A 24,713-nucleotide genomic window follows, 5' to 3' on the forward strand; every position below is an offset into this window, starting at 1 on the left:
ATATATGTTAACTGCTTCAAAATGTAAACCATGTACGCTGGTGCTGGACCAAGATTGCTCTTCTGAGTATTACAACCAAGTCTTTAGAAAGTTTTCGCAAGGATGCATTAGTGGCTATTGCATCGAATTTATCCCTGTGTGGCCATTTTGGCGGAGCAAGCTCAAATGAAGAAGCTGTGCGCAGATGGATGCAGTAACCATGTGACTAAGACTTCCTTCACGCTGTGAACTGTTAAGGCACCAGGAAGCTGTCAAAGGAAATATTATAAACAGTTTTTTTGCAGATGGCTTACAGCGAAAGTGATGAACAGTGGTGGATAACAACGAAAGCCTTCCCCAAAATGAGCTATTTGAGTTATACATACACTTCCTGAATTTGTACGGCTTCCATGATGAAATCGCTGTCAATCTTGCTGAATATATCAGCCTAATCGAGAGAACAAGTGAGTAATATATATTCTCTCACAGAAAGTATTCCAATTGATTGACTGAAAATATTATTTACAGATAACTGTGAGCAATAGATTGTCAAAGACCAAATAAGTATCAGACGGTGCTATGTACGATAGATGGGGCTTTATTTATTGGAATTTGCAATGATCTAATCTACGGTTCCTATTTTTCAACAATCCGATAATGCTTATTAAAAGGGCATATCTACTGATCAGCGCGCATTGCAATTCATTGATTACTGTACATGGTGCCCCTTAAATGTGGTCGACAAAGTTGGATGCTGCCTTAGAACCAGCCCCATCTTCGTTTATTCATTTGTAGTTAGAATGCGTGCAGAAGCGGACACATGCAAAAAGAGTGCCAGAAATTGTTACTAATAATATTCTTTGAAGATAATTAAGAGCTGTTCTAGTGTATTTTAAGAGCTTAATAACTGCAGTAAATAAAGCTCTGAATAATTCATGTGTGTCCTGCGAGAATTGATCCTGCCGAGTGGTTTTTAACGCCACGTGGCAAGAGCTCATCACCAAGGTGACGTGTATGATCACAAAAGTCAATTTCTACCTACTAGCACGTTGCTCGAAGGCTTCCCTCCCTCCTGTTTCATTTCGTGGTCTGTTCGCTCCCAAATACGTGCGCTTTGCTGTTAAGCTAATTATCTGTGTGGTGGACCAAGATAATTGCGTCAAAGCATGCGATGACAAAGCTAGTAGAGCCGTGTTTATCGAAGACTACACTTACTGCGGCTGTGTCACGTGAAACCACGGTAATTACGAGTCCACTAAATAAAATTATACTAATAACATTAGCCATACAACTTCATGAAGGAAGACGTTCTGTAAAAAGTTAGTTTCTAGAAAAGCCAGAAATCAAATTACTGCTAATCCCTGCCCTGTCTCTTATCTGGTAGACATGGGCTGCCAGTAATGTAATTTGTTTTGCTATTGCATATTTGCACAGCATATTTTTTTTCGTGGTTACCAATACAAGTGTTTCGCGTTGAATGTTATCCACGTCATCCCGCTGCTGTTCGGACATCGTAAACAACGAATTTCTCAACGGTGAAGTGTACCTCACAAGCTCGCGCACACAAAAAATAAACTTTCTCCGCAATAATTAAGAGACCACATGCATGCTGCTGCCATCAAGCAAGCACCCCGGTGACATTTGCTACAAGAATAGTCAGTGTTTACTTGTTTCTGGTGCCACAAATTTAGTAATTTGTTACAGCAAAAGACTGACCATTTAGGTAAAAGTGACATGGCTGTACACTTGCCAGTTAGATGTATAAGAATAACAATAACCTCCCAAATGTGCTGCATGTGCATGCTCACTCGGCTCTCGAAGACAAATTTACTAGCGACAAGAACACGCGCGAAATTCTGCGTGCGGCACGTGCGTAAAAAATGACTTTTCTTCATTGGAGCACGGATGAAGATTATCATATTCACCATCTCTACGTTTGAGTTTGGCGACAACGTGCGCGTTATACGAAGTCCAAACAGCGCAAATCATTCAAGCATCCACTGTGGACAAAACCGTGGTCACTAAAGACACGTCGTAGCATCCATGCTGTTAAAAAGACGTGCGTGCAACCTACGGCAAAAGTTGACTTTGGACGGCTGAGCATCGCATATGCCATTAAAGATGCTCTGCTCGCAAAAGCAGTCACGATTAATGACGACGCTATTCTGAAGGCCCCCATTTCAATAAGCTGCCTTGGCTGCTTTGCGCGTCACACGTACGGCACTTCGTGCTCGTTGCACTCCGAGGTTTGTCCGAGTTAGGTGAGTTACAGCCAAAAACGACCGCATTAGTGACAGTTCGGTGTCATTAGACAGCGTATGTTCTTCCCAGTACAACAGAACACATCCGAATCATGCGATGTTTGGACGATGAATTGACAGATGTTTACTGTAGTAAGATAAGAAATGACACAAATATATTGAATAATGCACCAATTTTATCGATGCATTCTTAACTGTTTAAACTATGACACGAATGTCTTCTGTTTAAAAGGAAATGTGTTTCTTGTATATTGTAGTTGACAGCATTGCCCTCAGCAATAGTGCCACCTATTCCCCGGTTGTGGTTGGATCAATACAAGACATGGGGCAGCTGACAGCTCCGTACATAACCGGAGGTACGTGCAAATCTCTCAGCACCTACTTTGAAAACATCCAGAGCTAGTGACCAGGAACGTAAGGGTGACGACAACACATTGCGCATTGTCTTTTCGTCTCCCATACTTCCTTGTTTCTTAGCCCTCAATATGTTTTTTTTACGTTTCCGTTTACCGACATGCCCCGAAAAATTGCAATGCTGATTTCTTACAACTCCTACGTGTAATTGAAACTCGCGCCACGTTTGGTGGGTAGCATCTGCAAACGCTTAAAAATCACAATCGACGACGAGAAATTGAACCTTTACTGTCGATGAAGTCGGTGCTCTAGGCTGAGCGATGCAAAGTCTACAGAGCATGACTGGAACTCAGACGTTTATACACGAGCGTGTTATTCTGTTGAAGCGCATTAAGAAATAGAAACAGCTGCATACCTGATGATTTTGGCAACAGAGAGAACTCGTGACGCAAGTTCTTGCGTGTTTTGTCTTTTCGTGAGTACCACTGGTTTTCATAGCAACTGCCATACTGTACGCTTGTCTTCTTGCGGCTTTCAGTGGAATGGGCCTCCGCTTTTGCCAAACACACCAACAATTCCTACCTGGGTGGCGACTCGATTATGTACACAGCGCACCCACTCTACACTGTCGCGGGACTGTTCGCAACTGTAGACGCAGGAGGGATTCGCTTCCTGATTGCATGGAGCCTGTTCAGACAGCTGGTGCCGTTTGCGAATCCGACGTTCTTTCTGAACGACGATGCTTTGACCGACACTTGCTACACGGACGTCCAAAAAGTCATGAAGCTCGCATTTGCGGCCCCTTACTTGCATCACGGTAGGTGTGCTCCTTTGTTCTGCTGCTTTCGAGACGTGATTATGTAAACTCGTATATGAGAAACTAAGAAGAATGACACGATAGAAAGAACTACAGGATCACTTAAAACTTTTTATTTAAAAAATTTAGGTCTTCAATATAATTGTGCTGTCACGCAAGAGCAACAACTAAAAGAAATACCAAAGCAGGACATGTTTATTTCTTATGAGCAACCACCTTAAGAAAGCAATTACTCTGACTACTTTCCAGCATATCGGAAAGTGTCAGACTGACTGTGAAGGCGGGGTCATTAGTGGCAATGTTTCGTGTTAATTGTCATACCTCAGTATTGTGGACAAGCGCCCTCAACACAATGTAATACCTTTTAATCGGCAGTTCTGTCAACAACACATTAGCTCTCCTACCGGCCATGCTATTCTCTTCTGGCAGTAGCGGTTTTGTTCGTTCTTATTGTACCCCTAAACCCTAAACTTCTTGCGGTTTTTATTTATTTATATATATATATATATATATATATATATATATAGTGTAATTACACATTATGCGTGTTTCGTATTACTCGAGGAAAGATGATGCAATATTAAGGCAACCGTGATTGCGCAAGCGGATATTCTCATGTCGGCAGCAACAGGATAGAGGTTGAATAGATAAATATGCGATACATTGCACGTTCACTCCATCTGCGCATTAGTAATGCTTTCATATTCATTCGTGATTGCGTAATTTCGGCAGCCCTTGCAATGTGCCACATTTTGTTCCCCCATCTTTCACTTCTCTGTATTACTACTGATGCCTGGTCAATTTAAATATTAGGAACCAGTAGCATTGCATTTCTTACAATTTCACCATGCAGATGCTTGAATACTAACTGCCCCAAGCTGGGTGTTTTAGAGGCTACACGTACACAAAGCTTGTGATTTGCGTGAGTTTGTCACAGAATAAACGCTTCATTCTCTTGCTGACGAAAAAAACGCTGGAGTGAGTCAGACGCATCCCACAAATACATAGACGAACAAATTTTTTGAAAAGCTAAAGTAAGACTGGCCCCGCCGCGGTGGTCTAGTGGCTTCGGTACTCGGCTGCTGACCCGCCGGTCACAGGATCGAATCCTGGCTGCGGCGGCTGCGTTTCTCGGAAATTATGTAGGCTCGTGTGCTCAGATTTGGGTGCACGTTGTTGCGATCGGCGAGCCTGCCTGGGCCGCGGATGCCGAGATGGAAGAAAGACAGCCGCCGATAAGAAGGAACGCGAAGACTCCCGGCTACTTTTCATAATTGGGTAGATGCGTGGTTGTAATTACTGCACGCAGCACTGCTGTCTCTTCACTCTTGGAAAAAAGTTAGTAAAATGGTAGCAACTGCAAGCAAACAGGTAGTAACTGCAGCGCTTACAACATTTCTCGAACCATTACTACCTTTTTGCAACATGTTTACTACCTACGAGAGTAAGCAGTTACTAGCTGCAGCCGTTACTAACTCCTTGCGACCTGTTTACTACCTATGTTAGTAAACAGTTAGTAACTGGGTGATTCCACGAGAGATCGACACGGGCCCAAAAGTTGATATTTTAGATTTCAATGAGTATTTTGTATTTCATGCACCTCTCACCAGGTAGCCCGAAAGTCAACTTCGTTTCATGATTAACGGCATAACTTACAAGACAAAAAATATCAAACTTCACCAACACGGAGGCACCTATTTCGTCACCTGTCATTTTCGAAAACTGCAGATGCTATAAAAAGAAAAATCTCCTTGTTTCAAGGAAGATATTTTTTACCTGAAATTCATGTCTAAGTAAGAATGAATTCGTACGGTTTCAAGTTTGTAGACCTGAAAAAAATAGCTTTTAAAAATGTCTACTTTTGCGACAGTTTAAAAGAAGTTACGTATTCCCCAATTTTTTTCTCCGAAAGTAATGCAAGCAGCGTTTTAAAACTTGACACGTTTTAAAGATATAGTGTGTTCATTAGGTACATAAATTATTGTTGCCGCAGGGCAAATGTAAATTTTTATATATTGCCTCAAATTTCTCATATTGGCAAAAGTGTACTCCACTGAAATGTGAATAATAAAAAACCACATCTTCGATTTTTCTTAAAATCTCGTAAGTAGACAACCGAAGGTCATCATACAGTAACATAGAAAAACATGTCGCATTATTTTGCTTTTAGCGACAATATTCGCGGTACAAATCAGAGCTTTTCGAGAATGCGCTGATAAGCTGAGAAATCTAGAAATCGGAACGGAAAAGAGGCAATAAGCTTCAAACGCGAGTAAACGTTACAGTACACCTCATGGTGGCTCTGTCCTACTAGCTGGTTCGCAGGCAACTCGCCAGAGCAGCGCATCGTGTGAAATGTATGCGCGTATAGAGTAAGGGTAGGCGTGCCACCTGGGCAGCGCTCGCTTCCCATTGAAATATCGAGTGGTGGATTCAAAGTGCCATACACAATTATTAGACGAGTGTGGCGCCAGATTCTGGAAGGCTGGTACACTGTCCGACGTATGCTCGACGCGGACCCGCGGAAAATCTGTTTTAGGCCAGAATATGGTTCCCAAATTGTTTTCGAAAATTCTGTTCGAGGCTAGATTGCAATTCTGACTAAAACACAATCACTGCAACAAGAAAAAGCATCACATTAGAAAAAATAACTGTGAGTTGGCGAAGCTAAAAACCAGCCCGTTGATGTATACATATAGACTGCAAGGTGATTCACAAACGATACCGATTCACAACACTTCAAAAACAAAAAAAAAATGTGTTTTTTCCTTACTTTGCCTAAAGCTCAATTCCGACGGCGTATACTTTAATCACCTTGTTTGGAATTACAGATTTGGGTCTCTCAGTACTCGCGACACCCTCTCAGTGTTTCGGATCACAACGCACATCTGGCAGAATTGAATACCAGACCAGCGCTACATACAATTGATTGATATGTGGGGTTTATCGTCTGAAAACCACCATATGATTATGAGAGACGCCGTAGTGAAGGGCTCCGGAAATTTCGACCTTCTGGGGTTCTTTAACGTGCACCCAAATCAGAGCACACGGGCCTACAACATTTCCGCCTCCATCGGAATTGCAGCCGCCACTGCCGGGATTTGAACCCATGACATGCGGATCAGCAGCCAAGTACTTTACCCACTGGACCACCACGGTGGGGCAGCACTACAGACAAAGACTGACGAAAATATTACACAGAGATTTGTGTGTTAATGTCGTCATTCTTAGACTGCAGTGCTGTTTTTATATTAAATGGTGTCTTATCAACTTCGCCAAGTTGCGACTTTTCATAGTCAGCTATCGAGTTTTGTCGAAAAACTTGTATTCGACATCCAACAAAACTTCCATGCGCACTGGTTCGGGCATACTAGGGTGAGATAATAATAATAATAATAATAATAATAATAATAATAATAATAATAATAATAATAATAATAATAATAATAATAATAGGTGTTAGTCTTTAACGACCAAAAACCACCATATGGCTATTAGAGATATCACCATTTCAACCTCCTGCGATTCTTTGAAGTGCACCTAAATCTGCGCACACGGGCCTGAACCATTCTCGCCGCCATTGATAATGCGGCCGCCACGCCTGGGATTCTATCCCGCGACCTGTAGGTCAGCAGCCGAATGCCTTTGCCGCGCCTCTACCAGAAGTGCGATACGCCTTTGGAAACTGTCAACAAAGGCGTTCCATATTTCGGCCTCCTAATGAAATGGAACTGTTATACACATTAGCAGAAGGAACAAACGCATTTGCTCCAAACAGCCCTCTTGATTTAGGCCTCCCATTGGCCAGCAATCTTTTAAAACGTCGAAAAGAGGGCACCTAGGGAACCGGCAATTCACAGCTCTGCTTGTATACCATTTTGAGCAACGCGTATATCTGCAATATTTGAGTAAACCGTTTATCGTCATGTCGGCTTTCCAGAGGATGTGTATTTCAAACAAGTCCGAAGGGTGTGTCATGAAAGTTTTTAGCCACAGGTTCAAAGAGCGCGTGGTTCGTTAACTAAATCATTCGCAGAAGGTGTCGTGATGTTATATCCAGTGTGCATCCAAGAAACCCTTTCTAATTGATTCATAGTAAGCAAAAGATATCTTCAAGCAAAACATATGATTCAAGCAAAACATATCTTTAGAGTTGTAGTTCATAGTTTATTGTGCATTTCTGTATGAGAACTTTTACAATGTATATTTGTGTTTGGCTGCTATACAACCGTTTGACGGTAATGCAACCATGTTGACGCGTACAGTGGTACATCTCCATCCCGAAAGCTAATGCTCTGTGTATTATTTAATACTTGTGATAGCTGAAGTCGTTAACATAAGCCTGGGTACAGCTTACCGTGAGCCTCGCGCAAAGCCGTAAATCCGGAGATAAAAAAATTGACAGATTCCACGTACAGTGCGAATCGATGATATGCGAAGTGCAAATGAAAATGGTTGATATGTCACTTTAAAATCAGCACAACGTTACGAGGCAGATGTATATAGGCCTTACATGGCTTCCATGTCATGATGAAAATATTTGGACGTGTCATTTACTTTGGTCATCTATTGCCATCACCTGAATATATATTTGCTATAAGTGGAGTTAGCGAAACGGCCGCTACCGTGCTATGAGCGTAGCATGTAGTCATGCTTTACATCACACGCATAGCATGATTATTATGTTTGGACGTGTCATTTACGATCGTCGTCTATTCCGGTCGCGTGATAGCAAATTGGGCATATGTGAAGCTAACAAAAAGCCCGCCAGCGCATCATAAGAGTGGCATGTAGTTATGTTTTTACATGACCCACATATTATGATTTTCATGTTAATGTCTGTCCCTTGTAATTGCCATGAAGCATGTCATACCATACAAGTTTTGCAACATGTCATGTGAACGAAACCACCACAAGAGCAGCAAGACCATGAAATGCAAATCATGGCATTCACGACATACATATCGTGATTTTCATGGTATGACTAGTGACTTGAGCTCTTTACACAGTCATGTAATAGCATACAAAACTTGGTATTGATATCATTATCGAAATGGCCAGGAGAATTATATGTCGTAGGCGGCTAGATAGATAGATAGATAGATAGATAGATAGATAGATAGATAGATGGATAGATAGATAGATAGATAGATAGATAGATAGATAGATAGACAGACAGATAGATAGATAGATAGATAGATAGATAGATAGATAGATAGATAGATAGATAGATAGATAGATAGATAGATAGATAGATAGATAGATAGATAGATAGATAGATAGATAGATAGATAGATACGCTCAAAGTCACCGAAGTTCGCCAATAAATTCTTTGCAATAAAAAAAACTCAGTTTCACCGTAAGCGCAAAGGAAGCTTTATATTCGAAGTTGATGCCAAGATCGACAAGGAGCTACGAAATTGCTGCGCGCTGTTCCGCCACTAAAGATGCTGCTGAAGAACACCACCGGACGATTGCAAACGAAGAACTGTCAAAGCTGTGCGCTTAATGAACGCTGTATAAATCGAGGTATACGTACGAAATGAACACAAAAGTGTAGAGATTAGCACGGACTGAAAATTGTCCCAGGTTTTACCTTTATATGATTGATTAGGGCTTTGCTTTTGCAAAGCCCTCTGCTTTGCTTTTGCAACTATGAAGTGCGCGTTGATGGCGTTTACAAGCAAACCAATGACGCCATACCCTGTTTACATCAGTGGGCAGAGTCAAATATGCACGGACGCATCGTTTCCTGGGCATAATAATCGACAGAAGTCTTTCGTGGAGCCCACATTGTGCGTACTTGAAGAAGAAACTGCTATCTATTGTGCATATAATGAAATTCATGTGCGGGAAAGCATGGGGAACTTCTGTGGCCTCCATGCTACAGCTGTACAGGGCCCTATTTCTGGGTCTATTGCGCTACAGCTTGCCGGTACTGACTAACACTTGCAAATCCAATACTCATTCATTGGAGAGTTTGCAGGGTCAGGCACTGCGTATCTGCCTCGGACTTCCCCGATGCCCCTCTACTCATGCCACAATCATGCTTGCCAAAGACCATCCGGTCAAGACAAATAGAGTTGTGGATTGCCTCAGAGCGCACATTCAACATGCTAGCCGTGTCCCTGACCACCACTTCGCCCTTTTACCCTCCGGAAGACGACGTGCTTCGTTTTCAGACGTCATAGCCAAGCACCTAAACAGCATTCCATCAGGATATACACCAGCTGCGAGAATGGCATGTCCTTTATGGTGCCTCGACCAGCCGCAAATACGTCTAGAAATTCCGGGTATCAAAAAGAAAAGCAATCACTCCAGAGTAGCATTGAAGCAAGGAACAGTGCAATTATTACATGAGTTGTACTTGGACCGAACGCAGATATACACTGATGGGTCCGTCTTGTCCAGCAGCTCATCAGGTGCCGCTGTAATTCCGGCTGCAGCAATGACAATCAAGTTTAAGTTGTCGCATATGACTAGACCTACGGCATCAGAGCTTGCTGCTATAAGGGCTGCTTTACAATATCTCGTTCAAGAACATCCAGGAAAATGGGTCATATTCTGTGATTCGAAGGCAGCGCTTCAGAGTTTGCAGTCTACCATGCGTAGGAGGAGTCATGAACAATTGGTACAAGAAATAAGACATTGCCATCATGAAGCTCTAGCACGAGGGCATGATATTATACATCAGTGGCTGCCTGGACATATCGATATTACCGGAAATCAATTAGCCGATGATGCAGCCCGCTCAGCCCATGAAGAAACCCGTGTAGTCCCGATTCCTCTATCAAGAAATGATGCAGCAAGACTTTACCTGCTGGCTCGAGATCTCACGCGCACGTTCTGGTCGTCTACTAGCTTCCAAAGGTGTCAATTTTATGAACTGGATCCTTCGCTCAAGATAAAGCTACCATCACAATTTTCCCGCTCCGATGCGACACTGTTATGCCGCCTTTGGTTGGGTGTTGCATTTACAAAGGTGTACTCCTTTCGCATTGGTATGGCAGACACTCCTACATGCAACTACTGCGGAGCTGAAGAGACCATCGAACACGTCCTGTGCAGCTGCGCTTGCTACGACACACAGCGATGCCAGCTCCGGATGGTTTTGAATCAACTTGACCCCGGACCATTTTGTGTGCAGAAGATACTAGGACCTTGGGCATCTGCCTCAGTTGCACAGAAAGCGACTAAAGCACTGCTACTTTACTTAAAGTCAACAAACCTGAGCGACCGCCTGTAGACTGTGTGTGCTTCCCGAGTGTGCTCGTGATTGTGTGTACCTTCTCATCTCTCTGCAACCTCTTTTCTCCCCTTCATCCCTTCCCCAGTGCAGGGTAGCAAACCGGATGTGCGTCTGGTTAACTTCCCTGCCTTTCCTTGCATCTTTATCTCTCTCTCTCTCTTGCTTTTGCAAATGTTGGTGCTGTAGCAAACAAGGAGACCTTCGTGTGCTTTATACCTTCAACTGAAGCATTCTCGTTAAAAGCACAAGATGTAGAAACCATCCCCATTCCGAGATAAGCACATGCTTCCTTTCAAAGCACTTCCCTGTAATATATAAGCGTCGAAATCATAGGCCACTAACTTTACACACTTGTAATAGACTGTGGTTTTCAACTCTGCTAACAGCTTTCTGGGTCTGCCAGCCTGACATTTCCGAGAGGCTCTAGACAAGAGGAAAAATTAGGTGTGAAGACAGTGAAAGGCGTAATGAGCATAGAGCTCGCTAAGCTTACGGTGGTGTAATGCCAGCTCGCTCGTCTATGTAGACTGGTCGTCACATGCAATAAAGCACAATTCAAAACTTTTAAATGAAAATAATTGATGTAGTGTAGAGATGACGACTATTTATTATCAACGTGCAAAGATTCAAAACCTGCAGAGTTTAATTTGCAGAATACACTTTTGAATATGATTCACAAGTTACATTCACTATCCTAAATATACAGACATGAAACTTCATAGGTATTACAAGCGGGGCAAGGAATTTCATGCATGTGCTTTATTTTGCCAAATGCCAGGTAAGGTTGTAGAAATAAGGGTCACATGCTGAATCACCCTGCACTAGATACTCTAAGTATTGTGGCAGTACTCTAGTGTGGTGCCCAGTGTGCGATACAACTGTGTATCAGCGAGAACATTCTTTTGCAACTGTGTATGGTAGTGAGGGTGAACAACCTGACCAAAAAAAAGGCATTCATTTGCAAGGTTGTCCTTCGATCAAAAATAATAATGCATCACGCTGTTGATAATTATTCCCACAAATTATCTCTGCAATGAATATTTTGCAGACCAGTTGTCAAAGTCATTTTTATTCTAAAAGGATTCTGAGAATAATAATTTCCGGCAGCGCGCTTAGCACACTGGAAGTAGAATGGCTAATGAGCAGTTGCTTCATTTGCCCAGAGCAGGAACATGTGACATTCCCTACAGTGGCACTGTTACCCCTACCTATGAAGCAAGTATCCATACTTCCGTTTTTTTACCACATATGTGGTACTACGTAGCAGCATTGTTTCAGTCATAAATTTTGCGAGCTTGAGTTTTTTTTGTCTGGTTGGAGATCAAAACTTATTGCTTTTTTTGCTATAGAGTTTTCCTATCCTGATTAGGCAATAAAATAAATATTTGATTCAACTAAAACATTGTTTTTTATGGAAATTCGCTTAGAACCCTGAAATCCCATAATGCGATACACCTTCTACTTATTTTTTTTCCACGCTGCCCTGGACTACTGTACCGACCGCCTCTCCATGTTTCTTGCAACAGAGCATTTGCACTCCGTTTCTTACTTGAGCACCGACTGGTGCTTTATCGATGCGTATGACAGTTCTCAGGCTGCTTTGTTTCCTTTTATAATATGTGTGCCGTGGTGGCCAAGTGGTTACTGTGGTTAGATTTTGACATGAAGAACCACAAGAAGCCCATCTACTCTGCGATGTCAGTGCATGGTCGAAAACATCGGCTGGTCGATATTTCTGAAGTCCTCTATTGCGTGTTTTTTATTTACAATGATAACGTTATTTTCAGTTTGACATTCCAGATGGTAATATACATGGGTAACATTTTTCTAGTTACTATAATTGAACACCGAAACTGTGCGAGTACTATTGTTGCAAGAATACAATCAGATTTCATTACTTGGTAATGCCTGGTGTAAGCTCATCTGCACTATGTGTGTACACTCTCAACCTTACGCAAGGCAAGCAAACACATTTAGCAGAGGGTATTGAATGAACATAAGCAGGTGCCTTCCTCCTTCATGTGTCATCTTCACTGCTCTACCTGTGATAAAAGTTATACCCAGCAATGCTCTGCCCCGAAGAAGTTCTACACTTGATGTGTCTCATTATAACTCTTCTGTGTCTACCTTCTGTGGATTTCTGCAGGTATATCTGTTGCAAATATCTCTACCCTTGGGAACGTTCTTACAGTTGATACGCAATAATCTATTCATTCAATGATAATCTTAGTACCATGCGACAATGTCATAAAATATAAGCATGCTCATTTCGCAGCATCCGAATAAGCCTATGAGACTCGGAAAGATATTTTATCACGCGAGTCTTCTTGGTCATACGTAGTGTTTGCCTCTACTGCATATGAATGATCCTAAAGCGATGCGTGAAGTACGAGGAATGTCATGTAAACTGTTTCACCCACTGCTCGGCCATATTTCAAGCGTTCATATCTTGTGCATAGGTATTGAACTCAATGCCAGAAAATAACGAAGAACTCTCTTTTCATTTTGGTACACGCACACCAGTGACAAATATTGACACAGTGAAGATGGCAACATCAATGGTGCGAAGAATTCGCGAGGCCTTCCGGACAGCTCTGAACACTTCGAGTTGGGTGACAGGCGTCGCGCGGGAAGTTGCAATTGAGAAGATCAGCAACATGCAGTCCCACCTCAGAAGTCCTGGCCAGCGGCTCGACCCTGCTAAGATAGATGACTATTACGGTAAGGAGTTAAATCAAAATACCTATCCTATGATTCATGTGGCGAAACTCGACAAAACTTCTTAAAAAGAGTCATTCATATTCTGGGTGCGTATAAATGACCTCCCACTTTAAGTACACCGAGAGACGGCTGTGGTCATAAACCCTATAGGTATGGCGGTAAATTAATATGGCAGTGTTTTGTTAGTCGCAACTAAATTCATTTTCATATCACCATTTCAGTTCAGTTTGGTTATACTCACTCTATCAGTATGTCCTGTAGACTGGTCTTCTGTTGCAAAATATGTACACATTGCTGTGTCATACTGTGTCACATACCATAGAAAAGAGCAGTGTATTATTAACGTGAAATTCAGACAGTATATTTGAGCTATATTTTCTGTTTGTGCAATATCGAGGGACAGCAACAGCGAAATACTATGATAGCACACGGCGATTTTGAAGGTGCACTCTGCAGTTCCATTTCGCAGTTTAAAAGTCTGAATACGTGAGTTAGCAGCCTGATATTGTTCAGGAATGCGTGCATTTTCGATGTTTAACAACGGAAGTATTGCCACTCTAGCGGGAACGTCAATTTCTTGGCAGAATACAAATTAATAAGCGCATATTAGAGGACATGACACAAGAGTTGTGTTGTGCTTTTTTGTCCTCACGTCTGGCTGCATCCACTTCGCACGTGCATATATGTCAATACTAAGTTACAAAGTCACCAGCCATACCGAACTACAGTTCTATGATATGCAAGATCAAGAAGACCATCACCGCGCATATATATATATATATATATATATATATATATATATATATATATATATATATATATATATATATATATATATGGAAACGTATACGCTTCTCTAAAACTGTTTATTTGTCAAACATTCGGTCTTCGTGAATTGGGTATTCAGACCAATCTTCCCGAAGACATGAAGTACCAGGCTTCAGCGCGCTTTTAAATATCTATTCTCGGATCCAAGAGAGAGAGAAAAAAGGTTAAATGTTTGAAAGGAATCAAGGAAAAGATTGTCAAACGAGTCACCGAAAGAACACGCACACAAACTTAGGCACGCGCACAACGCACGTTTTCTTCAAAAACCAAATAAACAAATAGATAAAGGTGAACAAAAATAATTCTGGATATACATATATGGTTTTGGTTGACCAAATAAGTACATTATTTCCGTCCATTGTCACGCCTTTTTCTGCTTCCCCGTCCTCATTTGGTGGCGAAGCCTATAGCTAGGAGGTGAAGATTCACAAGAAGTGATAAAGGCTAAAAAAAAGGATTAAACGTTATAAACGCGCAGTTCAGACACGTGAAAAGTTTAGGATATAGGTGAAGTCTGGTCAAAAGTCCTCAGGGCGCTCTTTTACAGCAATTCATGGGATAGTGGCCTGCGAAGTTTTAATTGTCCCCCACCCTCCTTCATAAGGTCAATGAAAAGCAGATAGCTACAAACCACGGCATGTCACTCAAGTTGTTTTATAATAAACTGCAGAATACCCTTCAGATTTCTGACAGGGGGTTAAATTTTTCAGTCACTTGAGCGTCGGAGCAGTGGTGTCATTTTAAGTGGAAATATTCGAAAGCTACCCATGCTTTCTCGGAATTTGTTTAGGGATGTTGCATGTACGACACCATGCTCCTGGCGATACCTAATAATAATTAAAAAGAGAGCTTTCGTAAAGATTTTCAATATCTTAACGCATATAAAATAGAAACTGAAGACAGTATGACCTGACTGGACTTCGGTTCAGCCTTGAAAGCTATACATTGTTCAATGATACGGCATTCTAGCTTTTGACGCTTCTTTTTACCGCAGAAACTGCGTGCTAAGAGTACAAACTTGGTGGAATCAAGTGGGCGAGTTTAGCAATATACATGCCGATACAGAGGAACCCCCGAAAGCAAATCAGCCTATACCTATATATGATTATTCCTTTCTGGGTGTGCCTTTATCTCGACCTGACATGTGCATGCGTTTAGTAATTTTTTCGTTTAGTAATTAGGCGTTTGTTAATTTCTTTGGCGTGTCCATGGCGCAGTGGCTAGTAGACGACAACACCCTGTTCAATACATGGCAAATTCATTTGAAATAAATTCTACAGATTCAGTGCCGGATGTGGATACGGAAAGGTTTTTCGAAGCGTATTGAGCCGCTCTACAAGCTTCGGCCCATCGACCATGGAAAGATCCGAGGACATTCATCTTCGACGAAACTGTACCAAATGCTTTCCATAGGGCCAATATCAACAATCTCATTGTATCCGCAACATTGCTTCAGCATCCATTTTTCAATTTCGAAGGTCCTGCTGCTTTGAACTACGGAGGCATTGGCATGGTGAGTAGCATGTGATGCATACGCGTAATATGAGAATAGGATTGAAAATGCAGAGGTATACCTGAGAAAGAAAGAAAATTTGCTGAGCTGCTCTGGAGTCAATCCAGGTACGTCTCTCTCGGTTTTCTCAACTTTCACCAATCAGGTTTCACATCTTGTTCCACAGACCGTGCCCTCCGGTGATTCAGTTGATAGGCTAACGGTCAAAGGAGTTGCGGCTCGCGGCCTGTGATACCTGTGGGTTGCGGCACTGGTGACCATCGGTAGTGAGTCCAGATACTCGGTGAATAAGATTAGTCAGGTGGTCGAAAACTTGAAACCAGCCTGAGTGGCGGGCCGAAAACTGCTGATACAAACCCCGCTTGTGAACCATTTATAACCAGACCCCCTTTTGTGTAAGCGCACCCTTTTAATTGCAAAGCATTTCTTAGCGAACTTCGGCGACTTTGAGCGTATCTATCTATCTATCTATCTATCTATCTATCTATCTATCTATCTATCTATCTATCTATCTATCTATCTATCTATCTATCTAGCCGCCTACAACTTTTAGCTCTCCTGGTCGTTTCGATAATGGTATCAATACCCAACTTGGTATGGCATGGAATGACTGTACAAAAAACAAATTTAAGTTGCCATAACATGAAAACTATGACATAAATGTGATGAATGTCATGATTTAAATTTCATTGTTCTGCAGCTTTTGCGGTGATTTTGTCCGCATTGCATGTTCCAAAAGTGGTATCGTATGGCATGATTACATGGCGCAAACAAGCGACAGACCCTAACTTGATAATAATGAGATGCGTGTGATATAAAAACACGACTACATGCCACGTTCATCATAAGCTGGCGGCCGTTTCGCTAGCTTTACTTATACCACATTTAGCATTACAGGACGTTATTGGATGACGAAAGTATGATAATGGTGCAAACATCAAAAACATAAGATGCGTGTCATGTAACAACATGACTACAAGCTACGCTCATGATGCGCTCGCGGCCGTTTCGCTAGCTTCACATTTACCAAACTCGGTATTACATGACGCGAAAGAACCACATAGGTAAAAGACACATCCAAACATAATAATCACGACATGCGTGTCATGTCACAACATGACTACAAGTCACACTGTTGATGCGCTCGCGGCCGTTTCACTAGCTTCACATATGCCAAATTTGGTACTTCTCGACGCCAATGGATGACGAAGGTATGTGATTGGTACAAACTTGATAATCACAAGATTCGTGTCATGTGAGAACACGACTACATGCCACAATCAAGACGCCAATAAATTTCGACATGACGCAGTGCACGTGCTCGCCAGAGGTCATTTCGTCGCATCACGCCGGCGTTGCCATGCCAGGCGCTGGTCCTGCCATATACTCGCAGGCGCGTCCGCGCTGCATTGCTTTGAGGCATGCGTGTTTCAGTGCGTCCGGCGTCCTTCCGTCACAAAAAGAGGGAGACGCGGTGTGGTCTGGGTAACGCATCGGTGCGAAATGCAGTATGTCGCCTCTCGCACCAGTTGCCGTAGGGCCACGCAGACGGACGCTAGTCGTGCCTGGCATCAGATTATAGAGTGCTCGCGTTTTGCTAACGTGACGTCGCTGTGTCCAGCGTGCGCGCGTGTCAATGCTACATTGGAGTATGTTAGGCCCTTCATGATTCTTTCGCGGCCGTTTTCCTAGCTCCACATATACCAAAGTTGGTGTTACTTGACGTCCATGGATGACGAAGGTAAATGACACAGCCAAACATGATAATTATGACACGGAAGTCATGTACGGCATCATTTACCTCTACCTCGTAACGTTGTGCTGATTTTAAAGTGACATATCAACATTTCTCAATCGTGTTTCGCATGTCATCAATTCCCACTGTACGTGGGATCTGACAATTTTTGTTTAACAAACGCAGAAATTGCGGCCGTCGTAACAGGTCCGAGAGTGCTGTCTAGATGGCGTAGCTCTGAGGTGTGCGGCGCGACGGGCTATCGCAGAATAATGAGCGCTGCATAGTGACTCGGTCATTGATGGTATGCTTTCACATCCAGCTTGAAAAGCGGAACAGTTTCGAGAAAGCTTCGATTGACACGCGCATAACGCACAGAAGAAGTCGGGGTATCCTGTCGGCTCACGCGTCTTTGTGTTGTACGCATATATGATTGAGAAGTGTACCGTGTACACTTTATTTTTCTTGTACTCAACGTAAATTGATAGTATCCTTGTTAGAGTCCTGTGGGTACCTAAAGGGAAAGTAAAGTCAAATAAACATTTACGTCAGAGTGAAAACTGAATGTATGAAAACACCTAAAATCACAATATTATCAACAGCAGTGCTCCAGTTACCGAGAAATTAAAGTAAATGCACAAGAACGCAAGCGCCGCAGTAGGACAATTTCAAAATGGTCCCGATGACATCAGACGGACCACCTAGAATTAATCACTAGTAATCGATCTGACTGCACTAAATAAAGAACGTTCCGTACATTAGAAGACGCAATAAAATGCTGCTTGTTTGTTTCTGGTTGATTCATGGAAAAAGGAATCGCTGGACGCTGCAACGGGAAATGGCACGACTGATTCAAAAATTAACTTTCGCATGGGTACACGGAACAAGTGGTGCCATCTAGTGGGCGCAGTGGAAAGAAAAACGTCTGTATTTTTGAAACATATGGCGGGAAATTGATCGATGGCTGTCGTTGCGGCTGTGGCTCCCACTGCTTTCAGTCTGCTGCTACTAGAGCAGTTAAGCCGGGAAATGTAGCGCATGACAACAGTGGCGTGAGACGGTCTGGTCGGTCCGCTTCTTGAAGCGGGTAATTTGAAGGGTGATAACCCGATGTGGAGCACTAAAACAAAATTTTATTCAAAAATAAGCTCTTCCTTAGCACAAAAGTACACTACAAAGTTTTTGGTCCACCATTTCAACGTCAACGTCGAATTAATCGTTAACTTTAGTGTACCTTTAAGAAACATTTGGTGACGGGCGACAACGTATGTTACGAAGAAGCTGGCAGGCGAACAAAACCTGAGTTTATTCAATGGCTCAGCTGTACTAACGTCCTTGATGGTTAATTAGTTCTAGAGGACCGGCGGCCAGAATGGCAAGGTAAGGCAAAAACTATGACACGTGCAAGGCTGCTGAAGTATGTATTTTTGTGATTTTAGTGTATGTCATTAAGAGGTCAGTGCTTATGAGGACCCATAAATTTGTACTCGTTGCATACGGGTATCGGCGTCCTAGGTCGACACGAAAAATCTGGAAGCGAGAGTTTGGATGTGTACAACATGAAGAAGGGCAGGTGGCATATTCGTGAAACGCTTTTGACAATCAAATTGTATGCAACCATCTAAGATATTTTCGTGTGGCGTCGCGTTTAGGGTAAATATAAGCCTCAGGATGTAGTATCTCAAAGCATAAAAACGCAAAGAGCATGGAACTTCAATATACAGCTACATGCGTGCCCTGGACAGAACACTTGTCGTGCAAAGGTTGTGGTAATATATAAAAGGCATTCGGTTCGTGTTGTCATTCGTACAGGCTATTATCTCAAGAACTGTCCTCGTGTCGGCGCGAGGGTCGTTGGCCCGAGGAGCGAGTATATTTCAAAAAAATATTACAGCGTTTTCTGAAGCAAAGGGTCCTAAGCATTCTCATTAGTTTGAGCTCCGATTTCTTTGCCAACAGCGAGGGCTCTTAGCGTGTCTTTCTCCCTATGTATCTACCAAGCCCTCCCACGTGTGAATGCCCTCGTGATCTTTCGCTCAACTTGGAGTAAACCAAAATTAGTTGGGGAGGATCAGATGGTTCAACGAAAATGTCTGGCTGGTCATGGCATGAGTTATCTGAAAATGCCATCACTTACCTCGTCACGTCTTTCCCTCCAGACACGAGTGAATCATGACCATGTACTAAAGGCCGGTGCGTGCCACAGGTCCGCGGGTACGCGCCACAAGTGTCTGATGGTTTACACCTGCAGTGGAACAGCAAGAACACGTATTGGTAGTTGAAATGCATAGCGTTAGGCTAAACTAGCATCGACACTGTTGACCCAATGAGTGCAAGAAATATTCCCAGCTGAAATCAAACTCAAGTATTCTGTGTTGCAATCATGTATTCTACCACTGGGCCATGCCAGGTCGCGAAATTGCTTTGAAAATATACCTGACGCAAGTGGTATGTTCCTAAAACTTCAGTTCTGTTTGCAGTGCTAGATATTCTGTAACCATCACATATGTACTTCTATTATAAAGCCGTCATGTTGGGTTGCCGTCAGTTCTAGTACAGCGCAATCCACTGAAGTTCAGTTATGTAGCGATGTCATCGGCTACCAGCCTCACGAGCACACACGCTACATTTCATCTAACTGCTTCTGATGCTGCTAATACTCCTGTTGCTGTTGGCATTAAAACGCAACTGTAACCTGATTATCTAAATCATATGAGATTATTTAACATACGTTAATGCACGTGAGATGTGTATATATCTATGACAATATTTTGTAACTTTTCACTCAATATAAAGATTGAAACACAGTCAACTTCCCTCCGCATGCTCCGCATAACATGTACTCGGTGTACGCGGGATGTTCCATTTATTTTTGTTTAGTACGCACCAACAACTTTATGTATGTGGTAACATTTTCGGGAGGATATGTGAGTTGGTAGTTATATAAGCGGATGTTGGTTAAACAACTTCTACTGTATGAATTTATAGTTAAAGTTACAATAGCCTTCACGGATCACGTTTTCAATTGCTTTTGTATTACAGATAATTGCCCACGAAATGATGCACGGTTACGACGTGGATGGAATCAACTATGGTGCGGATGGCACGCCGCAAGAATGGGTAACACCCGAGTTTCTAGAAAAGTACACGGAAAGGACGCTTTGCTTGAGAGAGTCGCACAAAGCTGCAGTGAGTGTGTGTTTCTTTGCTTGGTAGGCTAACGTGAATGTACCTCCCAGTAATTTCGAAAAAAAAAATTTAGAGAGCGCATGCTTGAGACAGTGGTATTATTGATGGCAAATACATATACCATTGCAGCATTTGACTCGTTCCAGTAGCAAACACTGGTTCAACACTGTGTGCTTAGCGCCTCCCCAGGTTTGTCTCGTGTAACTCGGTGATAAGCGCCAGTGTCGACGCCACTCTCAGTGTCACTGTTAGCACTAGCACAAGCTCACGACAAAGTAAACCGTCCCCCACTCAATGGAACCATCTCCTTGCTGCTTCGCACCCAGGTGTGGTTTCCTTACGCGGGAGATAGTTCAATGTTTTTAATGGGCTTCTTTGACACTTGGCGAAATGTGCGGTGTTATTGCCTCATAAATATAAACAGTCAACTAGGTTGAGAACTGTTGCTAAATCAGTATTTACATGAAAGAGTTTGCAAGAGCTGTACCGTAAGGCAAGAACAAAGGCGCTACATGCTTCTTTCAATTATTGTTTTTTATGGCTTTCATTATGTGTATTCACTAGGAATGATCAATAAATATGATAGCATCATACTAGATTGAAACTTTGTATTTAGAGCGTGGTTGCAGGCGCCAATGTTTCGACCAGCCTACTTTAAATGTTGAAGTCTGTAACTGATTTTTTAGCACTTGTGCGTATATGCTTTGTCCCCTCCCATATCTAAGCCAATTAGGCGCAGAGACCGGCTACAAAATTTGAGTGAGTTTGAAGGAGATGCCACCATGACTAATTGGTTGAGTGGACAAGAGCTGTATTGTAAGGCAAGAACAAAGGCGCTACATGCTTCTTTCAATTATGGTTTTTTATGGCTTTCATTATGTGTGTACCTTATGGTATGGTGTGAAAAACCCCTTCTGATTCTCCGGTTAACATGCTCTGTTTGACTGAAGGACATAAAGTTTGAGATCGTGAAGATGTGACCTGGTACGTTAAAATGTTGTGCCACTGCTTCAGGCAATTTTTCGTCAATATGGTTGATTGGGCGAGTTGGTGATTCATGACCGTTTTGAAGCGCTTGTTCCTCTCTTTCTGTCCGCGTCTAAGTAGTGCGCTCTTCAATTTTTTTGCCATGGCTAAGCGATGCCCGTATAACTTCGCATACACATGAATTCCCCATTTACTAGTCTATGCGATTTGTGACAATATAAACATTTGCTTTATATGATGTACGTGTTCATTTTCGGTGCTTTATGCCTTAACCTTATCAATTGTTAACCCTAATTATGGCATGACTGCATGGTGAACACAAGCGACAGGCCCCGACATCAAAATTATTAAATGCGTGTCATGTAACAACATAACTACATGCCACGCTCATGATGTGCTGGCAACCGTTTCGTTAGCTTCACTTATACCAAATTTGGTATTACAGATCGTGAATGGATGACGAAAGTATGTGAGTGATGCAAACATGATAATCACGAGATGCGTGTCATGTAACAAGATGACTACGTGGCACGCTCATGATGCTCTCACGGCCGTGTCGCTAGCTTCACATATACCAAGTTTGGTATTACGGGTATTGAATGGATGAAGAAGATATGTGACTGGGGCAATCGTGATAATCATAAGACGCGTGTCATGTAACAACATGACTACATGCCACACTCATGAAGCCCTCGTGGCCGTTTCGCTAGCTTCACATGTGGTATAACGTCACGTGAATGGATGACGAAGGTGCAAACGTGATAATCATAGATGCGTGTCATGTGAGAAGATGACTACATGCCACAGTGACGGCACCAATACATTTCGACGTGATGCGGTGCGCGTGCTCGCAAACGTTAATTTCGTCGCGTCACGCCAGCTTTGCCACCCCAGGTGCCGCTCCTGCCATATACAGGCAGGCGCGCGCCGCGCTGCGTTGCTTTGATGCATCCGCATTTCAGCGCGTCCGGCGTCACTCTGTCACGAAGAGAGGGAGACGCACTGTTGTCTGGGTAATGCGTCGGCGCGAAATGCAGCATTTCACATTTTGCGCTGGTTTCTGTTGGGCCACGCTGACGGAGTGCTCGCGTTTTATATAACGTAGCGTCGCTGTGTCCTGCGTGCGTTTGCCTCAAGGCTACGTTGGAGTATATTGGGCCCTTCATGATTCTCTTGTGGCCGTTTTGCTAGCTCCACATGTACCAATTTTGATGTTTCGTGAGGCCAATGGATGACAAAATATATGAATGGTGCAAACATGATAATCCTGACGCACGTGTCATGTGGAAACTTAACAACATACCACGCTCATAGTCTGCTTACGGCCGTTTCGCTTGCTCCACATATACTAAATTTGGTATCACGTGACGTGAATAGATGACTAAGGTACACGACACATCGAAACATAATCATTAGGACATGGAAGTCGTATACGGTATCATTTACCTCCACCTCGTAACGTTGTGCTGATTCTAAAGTGACATATAAGCATTTCTCATTCGTGCTTCGCATGCCATTTATTCCCACTGCGCGTTGGATCTACCAACTCTTTATGAAACCTTCGCAGTTGACGACGAGAGCCCGTCAGGTTGTGCTCAACGACATCATCGACTCGGAGAACTTGGCTGATTTTGTTGGCACTGCAGTTTCTTACGCGGCCTTCACTTCCTTACCGCCTGTTAAACGGGATGTGACGCTTCCGGGCGTCAACCTTACTGCCGAGCGTCTCTTCTTTATTGGCTATTGCAGCAAGTTGTCTGCGAGCCGGTATGTGTTTAACGAAAGGTACGCCCCAGACCCCTCCCGCTGCATTGTGCCAATCATGAACATGGCCGAATTCTCGGACGCTTTCGGATGTGCACCAGGCTCTCGCATGAACCCGTCTAAGAAGTGCGCCTTCTGGCCTTGATGACGTCTTTTGTGTCTGTTACGGTGGTTTTGATTTTTTTTCCAAATATATATTTTGTAAATTCGATGTCACTAACGCGAAAACCTAAATTACTATGACCCAGACGTGTCATGTGACGTGAAATTTGTAAACAGGGGGTGGTAGCTGCTGCCGATGTTCGGACAAGTGGGCTTTTCTTTTCTTCTTTAATTTTTATTACAGTGCTTTGACACCGTTTGCGTCCGCCTATTCACCTAACAATGCCGCAAAAAAGAGAAAAGGCATGCAGCACGAAAACCCGAAAGCGCACTTACTCCTCACCTTGCTTTCGCAGTTGTGTCTGTAGCTAGAATCAAGATGGATCGGCAAATGTACTTATTTGTCTTATTTTAGCCATGCATTGAGAACACTCATTTGCAAGAGTAGTCGGATGAACAATTATTGCATTGTGGGAATTTAACAACTCATTTTGCAATAGGCATTCAATGATACCTTGAAACTGGCAATAATACCAGCACAGTCAGTTGTTCATCATTCTTTTGAGAAGCGTGGTATCCGCTAAACACTTGCAACAAACTTTGTGTTGCATTCAGTGGCTGACAGCGATGAACAATAATGCATGAAGTGGGAATGTGCGACAGTTAATAAGCGATGAAAAACAAGCTATTGTAATTTGTTGAAACATTGGACTACCCACTCGTTACGCAATTCGCATTGTGTGACGCTTAGTTGTATTTTTGTGGTTTAAAGGGCTTTATTAATGTAAGCTTGCGAACGGCATGTTTGAGGCATGTTTGCGAATGAATCCTAAGCACCAGCGTGCTCAGCGGTAGAATACTGGGGTGGCTCGCAGTGGACGCGAGCTGAATTTTACTATGTCAGCACATGTCTTTGATTTTTCTTTTTTGAGTATCTTTTTCTTATTTTATGCGATAGTGGTTGCGGACACTTGCAGTGGCGGTGGACAACTACGGCGCTGCACGTGAGCCATGTTGTGATCTAGTACCAGTTTTACTGTAAAATGGCTGCTAGCGCGCTCTACACAAACGTGGCCACGGCTAAACTCCTGGTAACAATAGAAACCTCTCTGCTCGAAACTTTTGCGGAAATATATTCTAGGATGGGGGCAATCGGGCGGGGGGGGGGGCACAGGTTGTATTCAATTTTAGTCTCTAACCAACTGCGTATAGGC

At 42.9% G+C, this 24,713-nt stretch overlaps 1 protein-coding gene across 5 annotated transcripts; it reads left to right on the forward strand.

Annotated features, from left to right (window-relative positions):
• On the forward strand, positions 1-24,642 carry LOC142803881 (neprilysin-1-like). 5 transcript variants are annotated; one of them, XM_075890148.1, is made up of 6 exons: positions 1-443; positions 2,498-2,596; positions 3,133-3,411; positions 13,184-13,381; positions 15,490-15,722; positions 20,500-24,642. In XM_075890148.1, the coding sequence occupies exons 2-5, from the start codon at positions 2,563-2,565 to the stop codon at positions 15,534-15,536; spliced, it is 558 nt and encodes a 185-aa protein (XP_075746263.1). In that variant the 5' UTR covers positions 1-443; positions 2,498-2,562; the 3' UTR covers positions 15,537-15,722; positions 20,500-24,642. The 5 variants fall into 5 exon arrangements, with proteins under 5 accessions (XP_075746263.1, XP_075746265.1, XP_075746264.1 ...); XM_075890147.1 differs by lacking the exon at positions 1-443 and having other exon boundaries at positions 1,777-2,596; positions 20,500-20,646; positions 23,201-24,642; XM_075890149.1 differs by lacking the exon at positions 1-443 and having other exon boundaries at positions 1,771-2,596; positions 3,253-3,411.
• The last annotated feature ends 71 nt before the right edge of the window (positions 24,643-24,713 follow it).

Source organism: Rhipicephalus microplus, chromosome 3, assembly GCF_043290135.1.
Source record: "Rhipicephalus microplus isolate Deutch F79 chromosome 3, USDA_Rmic, whole genome shotgun sequence".
In the NCBI taxonomy this organism is placed as follows: domain Eukaryota; kingdom Metazoa; phylum Arthropoda; class Arachnida; order Ixodida; family Ixodidae; genus Rhipicephalus; species Rhipicephalus microplus.